We start from the raw sequence: 25,055 nt of genomic DNA, 5'->3' as shown, positions 1-25,055 counted from the left end.
CAATATTATTTTTAAATGTTCCATTGATACTGAGGAAAATATTTTATTTACATACCATTCTACTATGTCCACTGAGAAAAAATACTTCTGAATCAATGAAATATTGGTTTGAAGCATGAAACGGTGCTTTCGCGTTTGGTTAAATGCATACATAATCAATTCAAAAGCATATGCTATTGTTTCTTATTTTCTTGATTCAAATAAAATATTATTATATGATTAAAAAATTGATTAGACTCGACTGAAGATATCCTAGACCTAATAGTAAAATATTATAAAGTTAACTACACGTGAAATTTGAAGCAAACGATATATCCTATAAATTGATAGCATCATGCTCTAAATTTTGAAGTGCGATGCTATCGTTGCAATAGCAGAAAAATTTCACTGTATAGTACACTGCCATAATCTATTAGTAGAAATTTCAGATTCAAAGACGGAAAATATTGATTCAAATGCAAATGCATTAGTTTATTAGAAGTTAAATCTGAAGAATTTACATCTTCTTCAACCTCTGACACATATTCCTCCATTTTTTCGTATTTTTATTAACATTAATTCTTAACTATATACTCCATACATTATTCTAAACTAATTGTTGACTTTAGTTAGGAAAGATGTATTACTTATAACTAATGGGAAACGCATTTTGTTTAAATACCCGCAATCGCGGAGAATCGAACGCACGCACCGCTTGCTTAAAATCGCACGCCTTATCACTAAAGTTACGACGCCACGCTGACGATATCATAAATACTGATGGCATTCATTCGGAACTTTCGAACTTACAAGGAAAATGCCTCCTCTGCAACACTGACTTTTTGATTAAACTATCATCAATCGATAGTATGTCAAAAATAATCAGACACGTAATAGATTTAATGCATTCACGGTGATTCATTTTGATAAAAAGAGACATTTCGGGTTCCAATCGTGTATAAAACTACGTTTTGTACATAATTGGAACCCGAAATATCTCTTTTTATTAATTAGACACGTGTCCCGGCTTCTTTTTAAGTGGGCCCTTGTTTAAAAATTATGAGCGTATGAAAGTCACGATTGCCGGGGCTGCCAAATGTCTACCGAGGCACGCGCTGCTCATTTCAGCGTACGTCACTGGCCCAGTGGTAAGGGGCCTATCTAACGACCAGGCTGTCGCTAGTTCAAATCTTTTATTTGAAAACTTTTTTTTCCTTGTGTTTTCTATTTTTCGCTTGGTAAATATATCAAATAATAATTTTTAATGCCCCCCGGTGATCAATTTTTTCCCCTCTAAAATAGTAAAATTGTTGGGAAATAACTATCACAATATAAAAAATATATTTTTCACATTTTTAAGGTGTTTTGTGTTAGACATTTTTTCTCAAGAAATGACAATTTTAAAAGCTTGTACCTCGGTAATTTTAAAAAACTTTTCTCTTTTTTAAATAGAAGTATAAGAAGGTATAATAACTTTAATGTACACTTCAAAAAGAATTTAATTGTGGTCAAAACTGGTAGATATAAACAATGCTTTCTGGGAATGAGAGATAAATAGTAAATTAATAAATGTTAGTTAATTTTTCTATAACAATATTCTACATTATAAATTTTAAATAAATTGTTAATTGCAAGAAGTAATTACTGATTAAAAATAGACAATGTTAGATAATTAAAAAAAAAACATTTGCAAAATTTATATTTTGCATCGTTTAAGCTAAATAGTAAAATACACTCCATGTATTTTATTTCGTTTATACATTATTTCAAAATGCAATTAGTTAGCAATGTTTATAAAAATTTTTGCAAACTTTCTTCTGATGTTCAGTGTTTGTATATACATATTTTAAACATTTTAATTTATGCTGCCAAATGATACGACTGAAAAATTCCGAAAAACAAAATTTAGGACCCTGTAAAATTCCTGAATAATAAAATCTCTGTTAAAAATGTCCGAATTATGAAATCCCTGGCTTATAGAAATTAAAAAATTGTTGTGTTTTAAAAATAAATATTATGTATTTATTAAAAACACAATGATCAAATATGTGTATCAAAGAAATTTTGTATCAATTTTTAAACTATATGATAATTATTTCTTAAATTTTAAATAACGATAATGGTATAGAAATTGTATAAAGAAATTATCTTAAAGACTGTGCACATTTTTAAACAAAATTGCTCATTCAAAAATACATTCTTTTTAATTATTGTTTTTGAAATTGCTTTAAACTTATTTTATACAGTTTTGAACATTAAAGAAATTTCTCTGATAAAAGTATTTGTTTATTTCATTTAAAAAATATATAATATTCAACAAAACAGCTTTTTTGATTCTTTAAATTCTGGAATTTTCTTGTTCGGCCATTTTCTGTCGGAAATTATGTTCTTATGGAATTTTCAAATGAGGTCATATTATAAACTGTAGTAAATTTTATTATTCAAGAATTTTCCAATTCGGGATTTTTATATTTCGTCAATTTTATAATTTTTAGAGTTTTTTTTCGGGATATTATATAGTGTTTTTGTATATATTTCCAGGTTGATTTGATGGTGTTCAAAATTTTTTGGAAGATTCGAAAATATATTAATTTAACTCATTTGTATACGCTCATGAATCATAAAAAAATATTTTATAGATTGGAGAGGTTTAATACTTTTGGTTCAATTTTACTATGCCTTACATACAGTTATGCAATTTTTTTAAACATTTGTATTTATGTTTCATACAAGATTTGTCTTCAAATTGAAATCTTTCACCTTAGAAAGAAATACATATCTTGATCTGATAATAGAATATACAGATGACTCCAAATTTATTTTTCTTCTTTTCTATCACAGATGCTATAGATCTGATAGTGTATGCTTTTTACCGTATTCGAAAGCGCCATTCATTGTAACTACAGTAGATACTATCAAATCAAAAGTATCTTTGGTTCGCGGAAATAATTTTCTTTAAAAGTTAAAAAGATACTTTGTAAATGCAAACGTAGCTTAAACCTTTAAATACAACATTTTTTCGAAATGAATGTGCATTTATTTTTCTCAACTTTATATTCTTGAGCTTCATGTAATCGTCAATATTTTAATCTATAGTGCTCTACTTTTGATTAAAAAACTCGAATTATTTCACTTAAAGTAAAATTTATTGAATTATTGAAAAATTATTCAAAAGCTCTGGCACTTTTGATTCAAGAATTCTTTTTTTTTCAATGTGTAACAACTGGTGCTGCTATTGGCAGCTCTGGGGTTCTTACATTAGGGGTGGAAATATGCAAATTCACCTTTTACGGTAGTGGACTATCACTCATATTTGAAGTCAACAATGTCCTCTTTCCTCAATTTCGATTGCAAATGTTCACTTCAGAGGTAGGGTGGAGAAGCCAACTCTGTATTTAAGGTTCAAAATTTGCAATCTCAGAGTAAGAGTGGACGCTTTCACCCTAAAGGATGGACTTGATCACTCTTTCGGAGTGGATGCAATGTCCACTCTTAGCATAAGGTGAAATTATCACTCTAAGAAATTTAGAGAAAAGACACATCATTTTGTAGATATTTCTAAGAGCTACATTTTTTAACCAAACTTTTTTTTGGCAGATATATAGGTTAGCTGCAATAAACAAAAAACCTGTTTTTGCTATATTCGACGATTGTTTACACACAGAGGGCTTCCGAAATCTTGGTTGCAAACGTATAGGCTATTGTTCTACATGATAGCACTACGAGAATCCTAAGTGAAATTTCCGGTGAAATTTTTTACTTCAAATTAGCTTTTTTTCAAAACGCACTTGGACATCAGTATATGTAGGGGTTCTTCACAAAACATGAATCCAAGCGCTGCTGTGGGCGTAGTTCTTATTTCTTCCATAAAACCTCTATACGTTACCGTTTGTAATAGTCAGAGCCTGCCCTACACCGTTTAAATTTTCACTCATTGCGTCCAGACAATGGCTGGGTATAGGAGCCTTAGTTTAAGGGTTTGAGTAGAGCAAATCAATCTGCACAAGAAAAATATAATGAAAAACTTCCTCCATTGTGTTTCAAGATGTTTTGCCTAGTTCAGTTGGGTATCTAAGATTAGCCCTAGATATTAATTAGATTCTTGAGATAATCAGTCTCCTATCACAAAATGCGTGGGTGCCAAGTTTTGTTACTTTGTAATTCCCTTTGGATATTATCAGGCTGTTCTTCTTCGGATTTACTGAGAGCCCTGAGCTGTCGCACCAGAGCAGTGCGATACGCAGTGCCGAACTTGTAATATACAACAACTTTTCCAGTTCAGTATCTCTGACTAGGGTTACAAATTCATCCGCGTATCCCTGGGTATAATACCTTTTATTATTTACTTATTGAGCTTACGACGGAGACTGCCCACTACAATGCACCACAGAATGACTGACAGGGCACCCCCTGCGGACATCCCCGCAGAACTATTTCCCTGAGTAGGCCTTCTCCCCTTCTGGTCTTGAGTCGCATCAGGCGCAGCATATTTGCTATACAGGTTACTTTCTCGTTTGACATAGCTTGTCCTAAATAGTTTGCTCCGTGAGGTGACGACGAAATCCATGCCCTCTTGTAAAAGCGTTGTATATAAGTAATTTTCCCCTGGAGATTATAAAAGGTAGAAGAACCTAATACTCTATTCCACCTTCTTGATATCAACGACCTTGGCGACGAAATTCCAGTCGGCCTTATTTTTCTCTTGACCCCAGCCTTCCACCTCTCGGCCGGTTTGAGTTCGCTGAAAACCCGGGAAGTAAACTTCCATTAGGTGGTTCAGCGTTGCTTCTTCCTCTTGGATAAGCTCACCATCATTGAGCTTGATTATCCCGAAGAGAGCTTCCGGATTTTCTGCCAGGATCTTGTGGAGCCTCGCTGTGTCCGCAATGTTCTTTGATTGCTCGCAGAAGTCCCTGCAATCTTCCTGGTTATAAATTCTTATATTTTTATTGTATTTATTCTGAGACGCCTAATATATGTCCCAGTCTGAATGCAATTTAGTTGTATTTGTCCTGTCGAACAGCGATCTAACATTTTTACAGAATTTCTCTTGGCGGGTATTCCAGCATTCTGCTAATTTCCTAATTGTAATGGTACTCGTAGGGCAATTGTTCTTATATGATTCAGTCGGAGATGTTCGCAGAAAACCCGCTGCGTGCTCTAACTCATCTATAGTGCTGTAGCTCGAGAGGAATTTCAAAAGCCTGCCTTTTGAGATCCTCTTCATATGAGAGCCAACGTTTATTTCTCGAGCTTCTGATGTTTGAAAATGCCATTTTTCCTCGTGCTAACCAGAGCAAGATATATTTGTGGTACTAGGTTGAATCCTAGACTAGTTCTTTTTAGCATAGAGCCAAATCAAGAACATCACTTCTATTTTTAATCTGGACTGTGGTGGCATCGCCAAGGTTGAATATCTCCAGATCAGTACCCGCTAGGTGTTCAATTAAATCTCTTCCACTGTAGTTGATGTTTGTGTTCTAGCCTTTATCCGCTGCTGCCCCTGAGTATCACCTTAATAATAGTGAGTTCCCTAGAACAGAGCTTAAGAACTAAAATCGCATCTGTACCCTTGATCTAAATAATTGAGATTCCTATCTAAACCATTGATAAGCTTATTCGGGGCGTCTCCCGACACTTGTAGTCTCCCTACGGAGCTACTATATGTCATCTGGAAGGTAACCTTTTCCGCCTCTAGATAGGGTCGGTAATTTAAAGCCGTTAGGGCCCTGATTATAAACTCGGGAAGGCTAAAAACTAGAAACCAATCCCTCTCATCGGACTGGATCCCTGTCTGCTGGAATACACCGGCCCCCGACCTGATCAAACTGTCGTTGTGCTGATAGGCGAGATCAGAGGATTGAGGGAGGACGTAAGGGGGGCTATGAAGCAGATGGAAAGTATGAGAGAGGACCTGAGGGTCAGAGATGAGATATGGGAAAAGGAAGTAAAAGAGATGACAGGGAAAGAAGAAGGATTGCAGAGGGAGTTGGTGTCGGTAAGGAAGGAAAAAGAGGATAAAATTAAGGAGATGGAAGAAGATAATTGGGTGTGGGAGGAAAGGGCGGGAAAAGGTTGAAGAAAGTGGAGGGCAGGTCGGGAATGGAAGCAGTTGACAGGGGAGAGGGCGAGAAGCAAGCTATTTGGGAGAAGGTGGAGAGTATGATAGAAGAGAAAGTGGAAGAGCGTATGAATGAAAAGGAGGAAAGAGCGGATACGGAAAGGATAAGGACAATGGAGTTAAGGATGGAGAGAAGATAGAAGGCAAATAGGAGAAATAATATAGTAATAAGAGGATTGAAGCTAAAGAGCGGGGAAGAAAGGAAGGGGGTGGAAGCGCTGCTACAGAGCATAGGGTGGGTGAAAGGCAAGGTAGGGAAAGTTAGGATGGAGGGAAGAAAGGAGAATGAAGTGGTAGTGGTGGAATTGGAGAGCTGGAAAGGAAAATTAGGGGTAATGCGGAACAAAAATAGGATGACGGAGAAGGTTTTCATCGATCAAGATTTGACGAGAAAGGAAAACGATGTGGAGAGAATGCTGTATGACAGGGCTAGGAAGGAGAGCGGCGAAGGCAGGGTATCGGAAAGTAAAAATAGACAAGAAAATGTGGGTATGGGATGAGGAAAAGGAGGTGTTAAAGGAAGTGCAGGGTAACTTATTTCGGAGGAAGTAGGGGGTTGGGAGTAAAGCAGGGTGGAGGAGTGTTAAAGGTGCTGTACTGGAACTTAGCAGGGTAAAGAAGAAATATGAGGATTTCTGGAGGTATATTCAGGAAATTGATGTGATTGGACTGGTGGAGACGTGGGTAGAGAAAAAGGAATGAGATAGAGTAGAGCGAAAGTTGCCAAGCGGGTATATGTGGAGGCTACAGGTGGCTGTCAAAATAAAAAGGAAAGGAGGGGCTAGTGGAGGAATTATAACAGCGGTTAGGCATGAATTAGAGGAAGATGTTCATAAAGAGGGAACTGGGGAGGGTGTGCAAATGAGGGCTGTAAAGATTGGAGGGGTGATGTATAAGTTTGTGACTGTGTACAATAAGGATGGAATGGAAAGGATTAAAGGAAGGGTGGAAAACTTACTAGGAGAGAGAGGAGGGTATGGTCGTAATGGGAGGGGGGTTTAATGCTTAAATTATGAATATAGAAGGGTGGGTGAATTATGAATATTATTAATTAATTATGAATATGCAAGGGTGACTGGCGAAAGGCAGGGTGGGGATTAAAGGTCGTTAGGGGAGAGGGTGGCATGGACGAGAGAGGCGATAGAGAAGTATCAGGAGCAGTTGGGCAACGTAAGCTTTCAGGGGGAGTCGGTGGACGAGATATGGGAGGATCTAAAAGAGAAAATGAAAGGTTGTGTGAATAAGAAGGTATTTAGGAAGAAGAAGAAGAAAGGAATGGTGAAGCCGTGGTGGGATAGGGAATTTAAAATAATGAAGAGAAAGGTGAAAAAGAAGTACAGGAAATGGAAGAAGGAATACGAAGAAATGAGGAAAGAGTTTAGGTTGATGTATAAGAAGAAAGAGCAGGAAAAAGAGAAAGATCTGGAAGACCAGTTGAGAAGTGTTAAGACGGAAGGGGACGTGTGGAAGATATTTAATACGTTTAGGAAACGTAGAGTGGGTATAAGTGAAAAGGTAGGGAGTGAGGAATAGAGGAAATTTGTTAAAGATTCATTTCAGGAGTCAGATACAAGGAAGAGAGATGACGGGATTAGAAGAACCAGGGCAGTAGATGGAGAGTAGCTGAATGAGGAGGAGATAGAGAAGCAGATAAGGAAGTTGAAAAAATCTATGGCAGCAGGGATGGACGGGGTAGAGAACGAAGCATGGCTGTTTGGCAAACAGAGGGTAAGGCAGAGGCTGAAGGGGGTAGTGAAAAAAGTATGGTGGGGGAGGGATGCCCAAGAGGGTGAAGAGAGGAGTGGATCGTACCACTGTATAAGAAACGGGATAGTGAGAAGCAGGAAATTTATAGAGGAATTACGCTAATGAATACTGCGTAAAAAATATACGCAATGGTGTTGGTAGATGGGCTGCGCAAGGATGTGGAGGGGAAAGGAATATTTCCGGTGACGCAGGCGGGCTTTAGGGAGGGAAGGAGTACTATTGAAGATATTTACGTCTTGCAGGACGTAGTGGATAGAGAAGTAACCAAAAAGGATGCCAAAGTGAACGCGTTTTTTGTAGATCTAAAGGGCGCGTTCCCTTCTGTGGATAGGGGGCAGTTGTGGGAGGCAATGCAGGAGCGGGGAGTAAAGGGGGGCATGATCGAGAGGGTAAGGGATGTATATGAGGAGACGAAAGATAGGGTAAGAGGAGGGGAAGGAATCTTTGAAGGATTCTGGATGGATAGGGGGTTGAGGCAAGGGTGTCCACTTAGCCCAAAGGTTTCTGCAATTTTGCTCGCGGATATGGAAAGTAAGCGAGTGGTAGGAGGAGTTAGGGTAGGAGGAGTCAGGATATGGTCACTGGCCTATGCAGATGACATAGTGCTGCTGGCAAAGAGCGAAGAGGCTTTAAAGGAGACGATGGAGAGGTTGAGAAGATACTTGGATAAAAATAGGTTAGAGTTAAATGCTGACAAGTAGAAGTTTATGGTGTTCAGGAAAGGAGGTGGGAGAGATAAGGGGGGGAAGTGGAAGGGAAAATCGGTACAGCAGCTGAAAGGGTTTGTGTACCTGGGCTTCCTGTTTCAAAGGAATGGGGGAGTGGATGGTCATATAAAAGAGAGGATGAGAAAGGGCAAATGTGGTGATGAGGCAGGTGTGGGGCATGGGGGAGAGGATGTTTGCAGATGATTTTGTAAGGAGAATGAAATTGATTGTTTCGCTAGTGATGTGTCTTATTTTACGAAGTGAAGATGTGGGGATGGAAGTTATGTGAGGGGGTAAATAGGATACATGTGAGGTATGTAAAGTGGACCCTGGAGTTTGCCAGGAATACGCCGTACTATATTGTCAGGAAGGAGACAGGAAGATCGAGTTTAGGGATTATAACAGGGATTCGAGTCTGTAAATATGAGGAGAAATTTTTTGAAGAGGGGGGAAGTAAGCTAGTTAGCGAGTGTTGGTGGGAGAAGGAGAACAGACGTAGTGGTGCAAAGATGGAGGTGGAAAGGGAAAGTTATTTTAAAACGAATGGATTGCAGATGGATAAAGTGAGAAGGATGCACGAGGATGGAAGGAAGGTATATAAGTTGGTTCAAAAGAACGACATGGAGAAAGAGAAGGCAGAAAAAGAGGATAGAATAAGAGAGTCAAGGCTTAACGGGAATTATGTGTGGGTTATGCCGAGGGAAAGAGCGCAATATTTGTGTGAAAAAGGAGAGCAAGGAAGCCAGGAACTTATAGCGAGAATGAGATGCGGTTGCATGGAGGATTATAATAGGTTCTGGCTTTCTAGGCAAAAGAGAATGTGTGACCTATGCGGGAAAGGGGATGTTAAAGCATAGCACAGGTTAGATGAGTGTGAAGAGGTGGAAAGGAGTGGGATAAGCATGAAGGTATTGTTGCATGAATGGGGGGACAAAAGGACAGTAGCATGGGTGAAGGGGTTATTTTGTAAGACATAGTTGTAAGAAAATTCAGTACAAAATGGAATTGTAAGCAAGTCAATTTTTTAAGGCGATTAGGCCGAAAAATAAATGTTTATCTATCTATCTATCCATCTATCTATAGCATCTCCGAATTAAGTTTTTGAACATTTTCATTTTTGTGGAAAAAAGCCGGGAAAACTGTATTCGATTGACTGCACGGCGAAGTATCACATGCCCTTGTGCGGGTTACGAAAACTTCACTGTGGGAGGAGTCTGTACATTTGGCCGGCACCCTGTTTGTGTTTGCAATTATTGTGCTTATGCATTTTTTTAGATATTGACACAAAATTTGTTTAAAAAAAAACGTAAAAAATATGTCTTTTTCGGGTTGCTTTCTTGGAAGAGCTGCACATTGTTACGTTATAATTTGCGCTTAAAAACCCATTTCCGCTTCTGCGAGTGGTTTTTTATATTTTCAGTTGCTAATTTAAGTTGAGAAGATGATTTGTGTATCAATTGGAATAATTTTGAGACAGCGCACAGACAATTCAAAAGTATTCTTTTTTAAATACGCTGCCCTCCCACTTATCGCACTAACAGATATCGTGATTTCTACTTGCTTTGCTCCTACTGCGGACATATGCATGCGCACGCATTAAATAAATTGCTCGAGCGTAAACATAATAAAAAAATTTTTATATTTAATTCAAAGTTATGAAGAGATTAATACTTAATTCTTCCTTTAATTTAAAGTATTTATCAATTCATGCATTAAGGCTAAGAATTCTTGACCGAAAAAGAAAAAAACGTGCATTGGAAGAAAAGTTAAAAATAATTCCTCGCATTGAGAAAGGAGACAGCCATTTGTACAGACCAAATAAATATAATTACAAATCACTTTCAATATTTATTCCCAGAGTTAATCAATTTGTATTAAATTTGTATTAAGGAACTTTTCGAGTCAAAAATCAGATATCTGACAAAGGTACGTTTTCTATCACTTTTAGAATCAAAACAATATCATTGATAATGTAAATTTTAAAAAAATTAACCACAAAAAATGTATTTAAACAATGTATTTCACGACTGCATTTTTTTAAATATCACTTATCAATTTTTGAAAAATGGATTAATTTTAATCAATAATAGCTTACTTTTTCAAGAAAAACATGCGGCGTAAATAACCAGACAAAAAATATTAAATTACATAATATTATATTTGAAATATATTGAAAAACTTAAATGCCTATCTACAGTTCTCAAGTATTAAAATTTTTTTCAAAGAGAACTTGTAAGAAAACACGAAGTTTTTAAATATTATTCAAGGGAAAATTTCTATAATAACCTCTGAATGGGCTTTTCTAGCCGCTTACTCAACTGTAAAATGTTGACATTAACTTTTTAGAATAGATTCGATTTTTTCAATGCGTCAAATACCTGGATAAAGCGCAAGGGGCGATCGTTATTTGATGTAGTGGGGGAACTCAACGCGAATTCCATTCCCAGCGTTTTGCGATAAGTGGGAGGGAACTGTATATAAATATTGGCAAACTTCACATAACTAAACTTGAATTTGTATGAACTTACTTATTGTATGAGCATCTTGTGTTTTATTTTCGTTCTCCAAATCTCAGAACTTCAAAATGGTTTAATTATAACATTTATGTGTATAATTCGTTTAAATTATTCATTGTCCATGTGACTTGGGAGACATAACTAGTTATACAAAGCGCGCAGTATGGGATAATATATAATGAAAAATTGTTTGTTTTTTTTTTTTACTTGTGCTGTTAGAAGTGAGGCATCTAGATGGATCAATGCACTTTCCTCACTTGTAATGTCAAGCTCCAGACCCAGCGTTCTAGCCGTCTGCTCCACAGCTTTGTAAAGTAACGCTCTTTTTCCAATCATTTCGTGATTCCTCACCATTTTTAGAAGAAGCTCTCTTCTAGTCGTGGTGATGTCAGCTGTACCCATGATACTTCGGTTATACAGACATCAGCTGTTTGGATGCGGGCGGCGTGGGATGTACAAGCGCGGAGCTGACAAAATTAATATGTAAACTCTTCTGCGCATGCATGATATAATGCGTAGTGATTTCAAGGGCCGTAAGCCAGTGCTTCTTCTATGGAATCACCCGAATCAAGTAGAGTAGTACCGGCGTGGTAAGTATATCAGTCGCCTTCTGCACTGATTTTATATTCTAAATGCGGTTCTTAGATACGTCTAGGTATAGGTTGGTCTCTCCAGCGTTAGGTTTTCTGCTAGCACTCTTATCCATCAGCCCAGGGTCCTTGGGAACGCCAGCAATTCGACCTCGCTTCAGATAAATCTTGACACACTTGTTCAGTTCAAAGTCCATATTAATCTCTACTGTGTACGAATAGACGATGCTGAAATCATTCTGAACCTAACTTGCGTTAAAAGAATAGATATTCTGGTCAACCATATAAAATACATGAGTAACCTTATGCTCGAGGTGATTGGTGTCATCGAATAGTCCAGGAAATAAAGGATTTTTTCAGCACAAAACTTTTTAATTAAAACGAAGTGTACAATTGGGTAGTGCTGGTGCCTGGGATGAAGGTCAGTAATTTTGCAGGCATACATGTATGTGCTGCGCGAGGTTCGCAATGTATAAAGTTGGCGAAATCATGTTTTTTTTGGGGAAATTGCAATCAAGTTATAATTTAGGGGAAAAATTTCCATTCGAAATTAAGGGTGTTAAAAAGATCTATAATTTGTTTGGTCGAACGTTGAGATTGTTTCATTTTTTCCCTCAAAAAGTAATAAAAATCGACAAAAATGGCCGTTTTACCATATTAAGTCATTTTTGCAAAAAGTGCATGTATATCTTTCAAAGTTTCGGAAAATGTATGTTTTGTTTAATTATTTGTTATTAAGATATGTACTATTTTGTCGACGGGGCTAACTTTGTTTAAATGTTGACAAGGCCATAAAAGCGGACAATTTTTAATCCTAAAAAGTTCTATTATTATGTACGCTTAGTGACAAATTATATTTGAAAATGAAGTTGGTAAAAAATTACTGGAAAAGATTGGAACGTTTTTGTCTCGTAAATAAATGGAATAACTTCTTTAATCTTCATATTTAACAATCAGGATTACAGTCAATCGAGATCTACAATTTTTTTATTATTTTAAAATATAACAAATTTCTTTTTGTTAATTAAGGAGTCAGTTAATTTCTTTATGGCAATTATTGCAGTCGTAATTTTCAAGATACCTAGCTAAAATTTATAGATTGTGTAGAAGGATACTGATACTTACTGCAAAAAAATGGTAAAAGAAATCAATTGTTAACATAGTGTTTATAATTGTGGTTTCTTTAGGTCCCAGCTTGGACGCTGTGTATGGTGGTAGAGTGGGGTAAGCTGCTTTTGCCTGGTTGGCATTCGCGTCAAATTGAATTCGCGCATTCAAAGTGCAATAGCATGAAAAATCTTCTGAGCAAATGGACATATCGCGATGTTTTTTTAATAATACTAACTTCTTGCGCTGCTATTATAAATTATGTAACATAAGCACAAAAACGTACGTCTAATGCTCAAACTGCAGGTGTACTTCTTTCTATTTTCACTATTGGTACAATTACTTTAGTCATTTTTTGATGTAATGTAAGCAGTGCTTTAATGATTAAATGGTCAGTAGAAATCTTCAACTTAATGTCGAGTAAATCTGAGGGCACGGAAAAGTTTCAAAAATCAAAAATTTACTAAAGTAAATCAGAAGAAAATGACATGACATGAATATAATGAAAAACACCTTTTACATTCATTACAAATTTTTCTAATATTAATTTTAAAACTTTAAAGCAAGTGTGATGTGCCACGAGGAAAGGGACCTTAGAGTTAGAAAATCGTTATTCAGTTTTTCTAGGTTATTAATTAACAAAATCAGAATTATTATTAAACTGCAAAGTAAGTGAGGCATGAATCGCCTATTTTGACGGGTGCGGGTAACCCGAGAAATCCAGTCCCAACACTTTTCACCTTATCTTCCTGTTCTTTGTCCGTGTGATACAGAATGCGAGGTGAGAAGGTGTAGTCTTAAGTGGGTGGGGGTGGATACCGGAGATTTTCCCCCAGTAACCCTATGGTCCTTTTGCTCCTGGCACGTATGAAATGCTGCTTACATTACATCGAAAAATGATTTCAGTAATTCTACTATCAGATTCAAACTTGGTGTGGTGTTTAAAAGAATCCAGAAAAATGGCGATTAAAGAGAAGGAGGACTTGCCTTACACATGTAACAACGACAGAAGATCCTGCTCTAGAGGATCAGCTGAAATATTCCATAATTTGCATAAATTGTGTCTGGAACGTCCATGGAATAGAAGAGGGAGGAGAAAAAGAAATATGAACGACCTTCCGCAAGCTGTCGCGAATTGATGAAGAGAATTCAGTCGAAGAAGAAGAACCAGAAGTGAATGATGACACAACAGAAGTAGAATTGGTTCCATCGAGAATGTCAAAACGAAGAAAAGTTGCCAGATCAAAAACATTAAAATAAATACATCTGAAGATACATATAAAAATCTGTCCCTCCTTCAATGCATTGATCAATCCATCCATCCATCCATGTGAATTAGGCTTTAGGAGGAAACCACAAGAAAAAAAGCGTCATTTACTGTACATCATGGGTGGTGTGGAAACGAGAACAATGAACAATAATAATTATTATGATATTATTATGATAGGACAAAAATAAATATAACAATAGTTAAATATTATAATAATATTATTAATTAATAATAATTAATCGATAATAGCTTCAATTTCAGGTGATAATAGGCCATTTATGCAGTCTTTATAAATATCTCAACACATAAAATGGTACTTCACTGGATTTTGTGCGCCATTTTTCAAAATGACGTCGAAGTTTAAAGAGGAGATGTTTGCAAACTTAATATGTTTTTCAGGATGTCGAAATGTGATATACAGGGTGTCCCAAACTCAACTGTTCTGACTTACATATCAGTATAAAAATATTTGTTTAAATAAATCGAAAATTCCTTTCCAGAAATCAGCTGAAGTTTTAGTTGTTGAATTATAGAATATCAAGGCTGGATTAATCAGAATCGGGTTATAAATATACGTGCGTGCGTAAGCGGGAGTTGAAGGCAGCTTTATCGAAGCCAGCGCCGAGGTGGAGGTGGCAACGGAAGAACAGCAGTCGCTGCATGGTTTTGCTAACTTGGGTAATTCGCGCAGCGTATGGATATCTGCCTGTAAACATACTGACCTTCATACCAGGGGTGGAAGTGTGATGCAAAAAAAGTAGAGGGCTAATGACTTCGCATTGAAAGAAGCCCCTCTGGAAGGTGACGCTGTTCGTTGTAGATGAACCTTGAAGCTTTCCAACAGAGGTGATAACTCTGTAGGAGATTAAATGAAAAGCTTTCCGATAGTCATTCTAAGCTATCTACAGACAGCGCTAGTGGAATGTTGCGTCTTTACAGACGCAACGGTCAATTAGCAGGTTATCCCGGCAGCCTGCTACACATTTTTCCAATCCCATTGTTCGTAAGTCTATCCCAACGCAGGTCCAATTCTCTGAACAATCCTGTAGTTCAGAAGAGCTTTAAATATCTTATACAACGTGCTATAACAAGTTATTGGCATGTTGTTTCTTGGGTTGGGCAAGTCGCCTTTCTTCGATAAGTGTACAGTGCGTCCTACCACCAGCCACAATAGAATTGGAATATCTAACTTTACCCCTTGCTGCTTTCTTCAGCTCTTCGGTAGTGATTGATGGACATTCCTCCTCAGATGTTGCAAGATTGGCATAAAGCTAATTTAAGCTGAGAATAATTTTAAAATCTTCCTTCAGTTACTGTTGGACCTCATAACCTTTCATAAAAAATCTCGACATCCTCGAGCTTGAGCATATTATTGACAGAAACGGGGACATTGCTGAAGAGACGCGATGGATCAGTGAGAAACTATTGATTCTTTCCTACGCCTTCCTCTTTTCTACTCTCCTTCTTGCATCTGATAACATCCGTATTTTGTCGACAATTTGCTGCGTGATTGTCTTCAATTTTGACTTGTTTAGTGTGGGATGGTAGATCCTTAGTTTATGAGATAATATTCGAACCATTTTTGTGAACGACTTACTAGATGTTATGTGGTCAATCGCACACTGAATATGGGACGTATTCTTTCTTGACCATCGAATCTTCTTGTTCACTTGATGCAAGCGTCTTTTCGGTCTTTTGATCCATCGACGATTTTAGCCTTTGATATGAATCAGTCAAAGCTCTCTCCGCACCATAAACTGCAAAATTGATGGCCTAGAGGTAGGTCTTCTTCGAGATAACCTTTAGAAGGGTCTCAGCTAATTCAGCCAGATCTTGTAGCTTAGGGGAACCTGGATATTAATGTCCTTTCTTTTCCTGAAATTGAAATTATCTCTCAAGGGCATGGCTGCTTTCCGCTATTGGTCTTAATGTCTTTTCTTCCCGTTCATCTGCGGCTTGTTTCCAACCAAATTGCTGATTTGGCAATCAAAAATAGAATAAATAAATTTCTACTTAAAATAATGATTAAAAAACCGGTGCTTTTAAAAAATAAGTTGAATTTTTAATCAGAGAAATGGATCTTTACATAATAAAATAAATTTTTAACAAAAAAGTTCAATAAAACAAGTAATTTCATTTCTAATCCAGAAATTAATTCTATACCAAAACGAAAAACTTACAATAAAATACATAAATTTCCAACCAAACTGTTGAATTTTCCACCAGAAATAGGATAATTAAATTGTCAGTATAAAAATTGAATGAAAAATTAACAAATTTTCAACAAAATAGTCAAGTTTTTAAGCAGAGAGGTAGATCTTGAAATAAAAAAATCCATTCTTAACAAAGAAGTACAAATTTCAACCAAGTAATTGAATTTTCAGTCCAGAAAATTAATTTCCTACAAAAAAGTCGAACCCACAATAAAATACATAAATCTCCAGCAAAATTGTTGACGTTTCCAAAAAAGTAGAATAATTAAATATTCAGCTAAAAAATTAATTTAAACATTAAAATTTTCAACAAAGTAGTTGTGTTTTTAAAAAGGAAGTACAAATTGTAACCGAGAAATTGAATATTCTATCCAGATGATTAAGTTTCAAAGAAAAAAACACGAAAATTCAAGAATATTCTGATATTCACAATCATTAAAATTTTTTTTAACATGCTAATAGTATTAAAAACTTTCTTCCCTATTCGTTAGGTAACGATGGATACCACAATATTACTGAATATCAAAGAATTATTAATTGTAAACCTAATTTAACACATTACACTCTTGAGAAAAAATTATAGAACATCTTTTATTCAAAAAACTCTAACAATCCAGATCTACAAATTAACAAACATAAATAATTATACTCGAGCAATCCAGATATTTCTGATCCGTGGATTGTTAATTGTACGAACAGTTAGATTCCTGAACATGTTAACGATATCCTTAGACTAGATGAAAAATTTTGTTCTACTTTTCTAACTGCAAAAAATCAACACATCTTTGAAATTGTGAAAGATAAGGGAACTAGTATTAATAAAATTCCAGATAAATTGCAAGCAGAATTAAGATACAAATTTCTTACCTTATCTTATCGATACATTAAAAACCCTAACCTTATCTCTGATTCAGATAGAATCATTTAAAAAAATATTGCTGAAACTAAAACCTTTCTCAAAGGAAATCAAGACCTTTATATAACACGTGCGGATAAAGATAATGTTACCGTCATTCTTATTAAACAAGATTATTATAATCAAATGGAACTAATATTAAACGATAAATCAACTTATGAAAGAATTCAAGATAGCCCCTTAAAAGCCATACAAAGAAAAACTTTTAATAAAATCAACAAATGGAGACTAAAAGGTTTTTTAAAATCTAAGATAAACAGGCAAGATCTCATTACAGAAAATAAAAATTTGGCCAGAATTTATGGTCTACCTAAAATGCATAAAAATGCCTTTCCTTTAAGACAGCTTGTTAGTTCCGTTAATTCGCCTACTTATACTATGGCTAAAATTTATAATAATGTATTAAACACTGTTCTACCTTAACCTAAATCTTTTATAAAAAATACCATAGAATTAAAACAAAAACTTGAAAAAATCATTATTCCTTCAGACCACATTGTGGGGTCTCTTGAAGTAACTTCCCTTTCACTAATGTTTCCGTAGAATTGATTCTAAATAGTGTAGAAAAAAGATGGTCTCACATTAAAAAATCACTGCACTACCTCTAGACAAAATCAAAGAAGGAATTAAATTTTTAATGGATGACACCTATTTTCATTTCAACAAATCTTTTTACAGACAAAACTTTGGAACTCCTGTGGGTTCTCCAAATTCTAATAACTCAGCAGACATGGTAATGCAAGATTTAGAATCTAAAGTTTTTAGCAAATTTTATTTTCAAATTTTTGCCTATTTTTGATATGTAGACGATACATTCTTAATTATTCCTAAAGATAAAATTGAACAATCTATTAAAACCTTTAATTCATTTCATGCAAGATTACAATTTACACATGAATTAGAAAATAACAATACTATCAATTTTCTCAACATCAGCATTATTAAAACTGATAATGGTTCTATTTCTACTAATTGGTTTCGCAAATCAACATATTCTGGCCGATTACTAAATTTTTTATCTAAACATCCTCTTCAACATAAAATTGCAATTATAAGAAAACTTAGCAGATTCAGCTGTTTTACTTTCTGACAAGAAATTTTATAATGATAATTTAAATACAGTCAAACATTATCTATTTTTAAATAATTATCCACAATACGTTATCGACAAAAAAGTTAATAATAGATTAAAAGAACTTAATAACATACATTTGATTACCAATTCTAATAATATTATAAATAAAGAATTCGAACTACAAAGTAACATTACTATTCCATATTATGGTATAATTTCCGATACTATAAAAATGTCACTTACAGAACAATATCAATGATAATATTTTTCACTTTTTTCTTTGGGATGAAATTGAAATATTACGTCACGAGAGTAATCATATAAAAAGAGCCTTTGTTGGAATCGTTTTTTTTTTAAAAAGAACTAGGTAATTCCATTAATAAAATTACTGATTTAGACTACCTTAATGAATCATGCGCTTCTTTCCTTGAATTCTTTCATTAAAAATAATAATTTTTTTGAATCTTTCTTTTTGTTCTTTCACAATACTATTAGCAACAATATCGACAAATCTAAAAATTAAAATTTGTTAATTCAGAAATCAAATTTATCTTGCTAGTTCCTACATTTTTAATACTTCCATCCCTCTATTTATATGCTTTAATAATTGTCGCCTTTTCTTCCGATTTATGGTATGATAGGTTAGTTTCCTTATTGACAGTCACTTTTGGAGTCATCCTTATGGGAGTAGGATGCTTTTCCATCCTGGACTCATACAAAATATTAATATTTATTTTTAACTTTTTAACAGAATTTACTTTTTTCAACTAGTCTTGTTACGTTTTTACATCTTAATGAACAATTGTAATTCAAAATAATCACTCAGGAATTTAAAATGTGGTAAATAAAAATGCTTCTTAATCTAACCTAACCTTACTAAAAAGTTATTTTTGTAATAATAATTAATAATTTTACTATTTTAACTTTACAGAAGATTAATTTTGATTAGGAAATTTCTTATTCACATCCACATTTTAACTTTAATTTACTAATTACAACTATTTTTAACTGACTCTAGAAAAATGATGTGTTTACGAAACTAATCCGTAAGTTTTTTTTTTTTTTAGTTACTAAGATTATTATACTATTATAACTCTTTTACATCCTCGCTATTTACTATTCTAGACTATACCTATTTTATCGATTCTCCCCTGATGATGGAAATGCTGAATTTCCGAAACGTTGGGATGATCTCTTTTACTTTTTGAAAATAAGAACTTGTCCGATAGCATTGTTGACAATTAATTTGTTTGTTTCATCTTCCTACATTAGTTTCTCTGACGTTAAAGATTTACTTATAAAAAAAAAGACGAATTTTCAACAAAATAGTTAAAGTTTGAATCAGAGAGTTGGATCTTCAAGTAATAAGATAAATTTGTAATAAAGAAGTACATCTTTCAACAAAATAGTTGAATTTTTAATCGGAGAGGTAGATCTTCAAATAGTAAAATGCTTCTTTAACAAAGAAGTGCAACTTTCAACCAACCAATTGACTTTTCAATCTAGAGGATTAATATTGTAGCAAAACAGAAGAGCTTACAATAAGATATATAAGTTTCCAACCAAATGGTTCAATTTCCCAACAAAAATAGAATAATTAAATTTTCAGTTGAAAACAATAATTAAAAATAATTGAATTTTCAACAAAATAGTCGAATTTTTAACAAAGAAGTTTAACTTTCAAGTAAGTAATGGGATTTTTAGTCCATAATCTTACTTTTCCACCCGAAAAGACGAACATGGTGTGACAACCTTCCCAGCTCTGTGGGACGCAAAACGGGGAACATTGTCCAAATGTGGCTTGCATAAAAGTAGCGAAACGCTGTTGACTGGTTAAAAGGAACCAGAGGTCTCCTCGGCGTCAGTCCAAAAATAATTTCTCATAACACTGATTCATAATTAAAGAATATAAATGGCTATTCCTCAATAATAAATTCACTTAGTAACACTAACGCGGCTTAAATTCTATCAAATTACTAACTGGCTTAACAAAACTAACATTTAAAGTTTAGCAAAAAAAAAAACCTGGAGAAAGAAACTCAATACTGGACATTTACTAAGATACTAGTTCTTTGGCGCGGGAAGCCCCGCTAACTTCAATAAAATCAACGCGCTTCATGTACGACATGTTTTACGAGTAGTGATTCATACCAAAAAAAAATAGAAATCGACAAAGAAAACCGACCGAATAAGTCACACAGAGATTAACTAGTCATATTTAATGGAAGTAAGAAAACGTTCACTGACGCTTACCTGAATTTACGTAGACCTCCAAGTAAAGTAATAAAAAATAAATAAAAGAAAGGAGACGAAACTTCTCACGCTAATGTGGCAGAACTAAAATTTAATTGCTGCGACGACGGTCAACACAAGACTCCCTGTTTTCCTGTCCTCTCGGCTTCTCCAATTCTCTCCATCCCGCCAGAATGCTTCACCGTCGGTGCTTTTACTTAATATCCGATTGCCGCCCTGTGAGAGTTTAACGGATGTCCCTCTAGTGGTGCGCCGGCTCAAATATTTGGCAAGATGGCTACGCCCAATGTTTTGACAGGTATCGGGCACAGTATTGCCCGGTACTTTATATGTGAATTTTGAATCTAAAAGGACATGGATTAATATTTGAGCCGACCAGGTTTCCATTGAATAGGCCCCTTAACTTAGTGTATACCTGTGGCTGCAGGTTTACTAGTCGGTTCGGTGGTGACACGAGGTGTAAGGTGCGAGGATCTTGGAGAGGATAAAATTGAGAAATACGTAGTCGAGTGGATCCCGATAAGACTTCAAATCCCTAATTACAGTAGACGTCCAGGGACCTATTTATCTTAAATTTAATTGACAAGCACAAGCTTTTGTGTAAAATCCTTGATAAATCGCCTATATCATTAAACCATACCCAGAAATCGTCTAAGTTTGCGCAAATTAGTAGGAGCAGGATACGATATTATTGGCTCAATTTTCTCCGAGTCAAGGTTCATTCCTGTCTTATGCAGGAAAAGTCAGGCGAATGTTCAGCAGATAGTCTGCTATAGATTCGTTCGACCTCTGCGTCCTTTTTCACCCTTCGTCCCTGACTCGCACTTAAAAATTAATTCCCTCGTACTTTCGTCTAAAGGCGATGGTGAATTTTTGCCAAGTATCTCTTCTCTCCCGGTGGAACCTATACCAGTGCTGTGCGGGTGGCTTTAATAAAAACGGAAGTGGTCTGAAAAGATCCCCATCCGACAAGGAACTGTCTTATCTACACTCATCGATTTGCGTTAAGAATTCCTCCGCACTACTATCACACTATCCGTTGTAACTAATATTCCATTTTATTACGATCGAGTGAATATCATCCCTATTTCTTTCACCTAGACTCATCGGCAATCCGCTAATATCCATAACTGTTCGATTTCTCGACGGATTTAATTTTCTTTGTTCGGGAAATTGGTTCCGAATATTTGCATCGGCACCCCTCCTGATAGAGTATTAAATCTGAAAGTAAAGATTTTATTAGAGACTCAAATTATAAATGAATTTTTGAATGTTTTCTAATGATAAAAGCGAAGGTGCGGGATCACAAAAGCGAAAGGAGAATTTCTGTTAAAAAAAAATTAAAATATCGTTTCCTCAAACTTTAAATTCATACCTTCGGCCAGATAATTCAGGATATTTTTATGTTGAAGAAATCCCTCTATTTAATCCTAAACGTCTAACCCTGACTGATTTAATTCTGACTGTCCAGGACTTAATTTTTTTAATTTAATCCGTTCACTTTTTTGTAAGCCTAATACAATTCCCATTTGGTGGAATCGAGAATTTCTTTTTGAATTTATCTCCCGAATGACAACGGGTTGAAAATGCTACTTAGATTTCTAAAATTGTCGAACACTGACAATTGAAAATTTTATCACTGGCACAGATTTCAATTAAGTAAAAGTATTCGACATTATTTTTGAACTTTATGGAGTAGGTTCTTAATCTCCCGAATTAAAGCGTGTTGAATAAGAACTTTATCCATTGTTCTGAAAAATTGACACTTTTAATCATAAAAATCTGTGAAAATACTTGCCTAGACATTCATTGTTGGAAAGAATAATCTATTTGAAACCTACGGAATGCTATCTATTTTTATTGAACGAGTACCGAGCTCGTTAACGTGTTCACGCAAAGGCAGCTTCCTCGTAGCGGTCCTGAGTGAAGAGTGCACTTCCTCGATTATTCCTCGTATCGTTTCAGTCTCTCCATTCATCAGACCCATTCATCCCCTCTCCTTTTCATTAATGAATGCGCACGCAATTATCCATTTTCCTTAAATTCGATGCCGTTTCATGTAATAGCTACATTCTTAAGATACATATAATTGTTTCGGTTATAAATTCGTGAGAGGTCATTCAGTAGTGTAATATAAATATTGGTCTTCCATTCTGAATGGATAATTTTATTTTTAATTCAACAGATATTCTGAACTGCTTTAGTAGAATGCAAGTTATCCCGACCACCTACAGTTAGATGAGAATCCTGAAACTAGGCTGTCATCCTTGGTCCAGTAGACTGGACTAAGCCTTTAAAGGCCGGAAGGATCATAGTCGAGTGACTGGCGGGGGTATACAAAGGGGTCACGAATGCGGATGGAGAAAACGTGACAACGCTTTACAAATTTCTTACAAATGCCATCCTGCAACATAGGTAGTCTATGAGGATAGCCGTTCTGGAATCGGATGTGTATCATAAACGGCGTGGAAAAAGGGATTTTATGCATGTGACGCAATTGTAGGGGCGTCCAAAGTATCCTGTAGGGTTACTATATTCGTGAAACGCGGAACCCGCAGTCTTTATTTCGACAGACAAATCCCGCTCCCTATTCTCCCTACCTCATCGCCATGTTATCACCGCAAATTCTTACAGCATTTACGAAATCGCGAAGATTTCCTAAATAATCGATAAACATTCCGAAAATTCTTACTCCTTTTCTGAAATCGCGAAAATCCTTTAAAAAACTCCCTAAAATTCCGAAAACTCCGAAATAATTACGAATTCCCGAAAAATTTCAAATGTACTAAAGTTCTTAAACCTTCCCGAAACTCTGTTGAATTCGCAATAATTCTCTCGAAATTATAAGTTTACAACAACCTCAAAATTCTGTGTCATTAGCCACAACTATCGCGAAAAATTAAATTAAATTTTTCATACACTTGCTAGGTTTAAAAAAAAAGAAATCCCGAACACCAGTATCGACATCAAAAATTCCCGTACGAATAGCCGAAAATTTCGAAAAACAACACAGCAATAATCATAATAGTACAATATAAGTATTCAAACAGAATAAAATGGCCGTACGGTAGCTTACCTCTAATTAACGAGGCTGCGTCGTTTTAGTTGAGGCGCTTTGTGGTGAAAAATTCACGAACGGGAATGCTCAAAAGTATTTTTGAAAGATGGTGCCCCATTTATGATATTTTTCTGTCCCACGTTGGGTGCCACTTTTTGTAACAATCTTCCCAGCTCTGTGAGATGCGAAACGGGGAACATCGTGCAAATGTGGCTTGTATAAAGGAACAAAATGTGGTTACCTGGTTAAAAGGCGCTATACGCCTCGGCGTTGAGTCCAAAAATAATTTCTCATAACAATAATTCATAATGAAAGAATTTAAATGGCTAATCCTCACCAATACATTTTAGCTCAGGGTAGAGGGAATTGTTAGGGCGAGAGAAGCATCATAACACTGAATTTAAGTGAAATAAATAATTAAAATAGTTTATTTTAAAAGTTACAAGGTGGCTTGAAAGGCAAGAGCACCGTCGATGTTCACTTCGTAACACGAATGTGGCTTAAAATCTAAGAAATGACTGACTTAACAAAACTAAAATTTAAAGTTTAGAAAAAAAAATGAGGGAAAAAAACTCCATACTAGACACTTACTAAGATACCAGTTCTTTGGCACGGGAAACCTCGCTAGCTTCGGTAAAAATGACGCACCGACATATTATTTCCGACATATTACTATTCGTACAAAAAAAATAGAAACCGACAAGGAAATCCGACCTAATCTCAACAATCACTCTAATCACACAGAGATTAACTAGCCATAACAACTGGAGGTAAGAAAACCTTCACTGACGCTTACCTGAATTCACATAAACCTTCAAATAAAGTAATCGAAGAAAAAGAATATGGAAATGAAATTCCTCATGCCAATTGTGGCAGAAGAAAAATTAGTTGCTGTAACGATGGCCAACACAAGGCTCTCCGTGTTTTCCTCTCCTCTTGGCTTCCCCACTTCTCTCTATCCCGCCAGAATCCTTCGCCGTCATGTGCTGCCATCTTTTACTTAAGGTGAAACGGTGACTTTCTCCAAATAGTTTCAGCAAAACCACTCGCAATATAATGCATTAATTCTAATTTTGTTTTTTGCATTGTTAAAAGTAATCGAAATCTATGGCGGGCTTCTCTTCAAAATTAATTTTTTTTCATTTTTTTAAATTTTTATTAACAAAATCTTAGATTATCTAATTCCGAAAATTTTGGATGTTAAAAATGGGAGAAGCCCGCCATGCGGAAAGTACTAATAAACATAATATCACTAAAAAAAAAATTATTCATTTATTTAAACAAGGTTTTGCTGAAAACAAAGTAAAATAAGCCAGGAAAAATTCTGCGGAAAACCGGTTTTTTAGTTCCCTTCTTTACCGCCAGTGGTCACTACTGATCAATTCTTGACTTGAGACTATCCTTGCGATAACTGCAATGTCGGTAACATTGGAGAACTTATACCTGCGTATACCTCAAAGCGAGACGAAGCCCTTGCTTATGA

General features: G+C 35.4%; 1 protein-coding gene across 3 annotated transcripts in view; it reads left to right on the top strand.

Annotated features, from left to right (window-relative positions):
* Positions 1–25,055, top strand: part of LOC117169279 (nuclear pore complex protein Nup85) — a 217,668-nt gene that overhangs the window by 166,139 nt on the left and 26,474 nt on the right. Inside the window, exon 8 of one of the 3 annotated variants that reach the window (XM_033355572.1) lies at positions 13,694–14,136. The exons of 1 other annotated variant lie outside the window; for it this stretch is intronic. In XM_033355572.1, coding sequence (XP_033211463.1) covers positions 13,694–13,926 — 233 coding nt within the window. In that variant the 3' untranslated portion in view covers positions 13,927–14,136. Of the gene's footprint in view, positions 1–13,693; positions 14,137–25,055 lie in introns of those variants that run through there. One more of the 3 variants, XM_033355573.1, reaches the window with a different exon arrangement.

The sequence above is a fragment of the Belonocnema kinseyi genome, chromosome 3 (genome assembly GCF_010883055.1).
Source record: "Belonocnema kinseyi isolate 2016_QV_RU_SX_M_011 chromosome 3, B_treatae_v1, whole genome shotgun sequence".
Taxonomy (NCBI): Eukaryota; Metazoa; Arthropoda; class Insecta; order Hymenoptera; family Cynipidae; genus Belonocnema; species Belonocnema kinseyi.
This window is presented reverse-complemented; position numbering and strand designations above follow the sequence as displayed.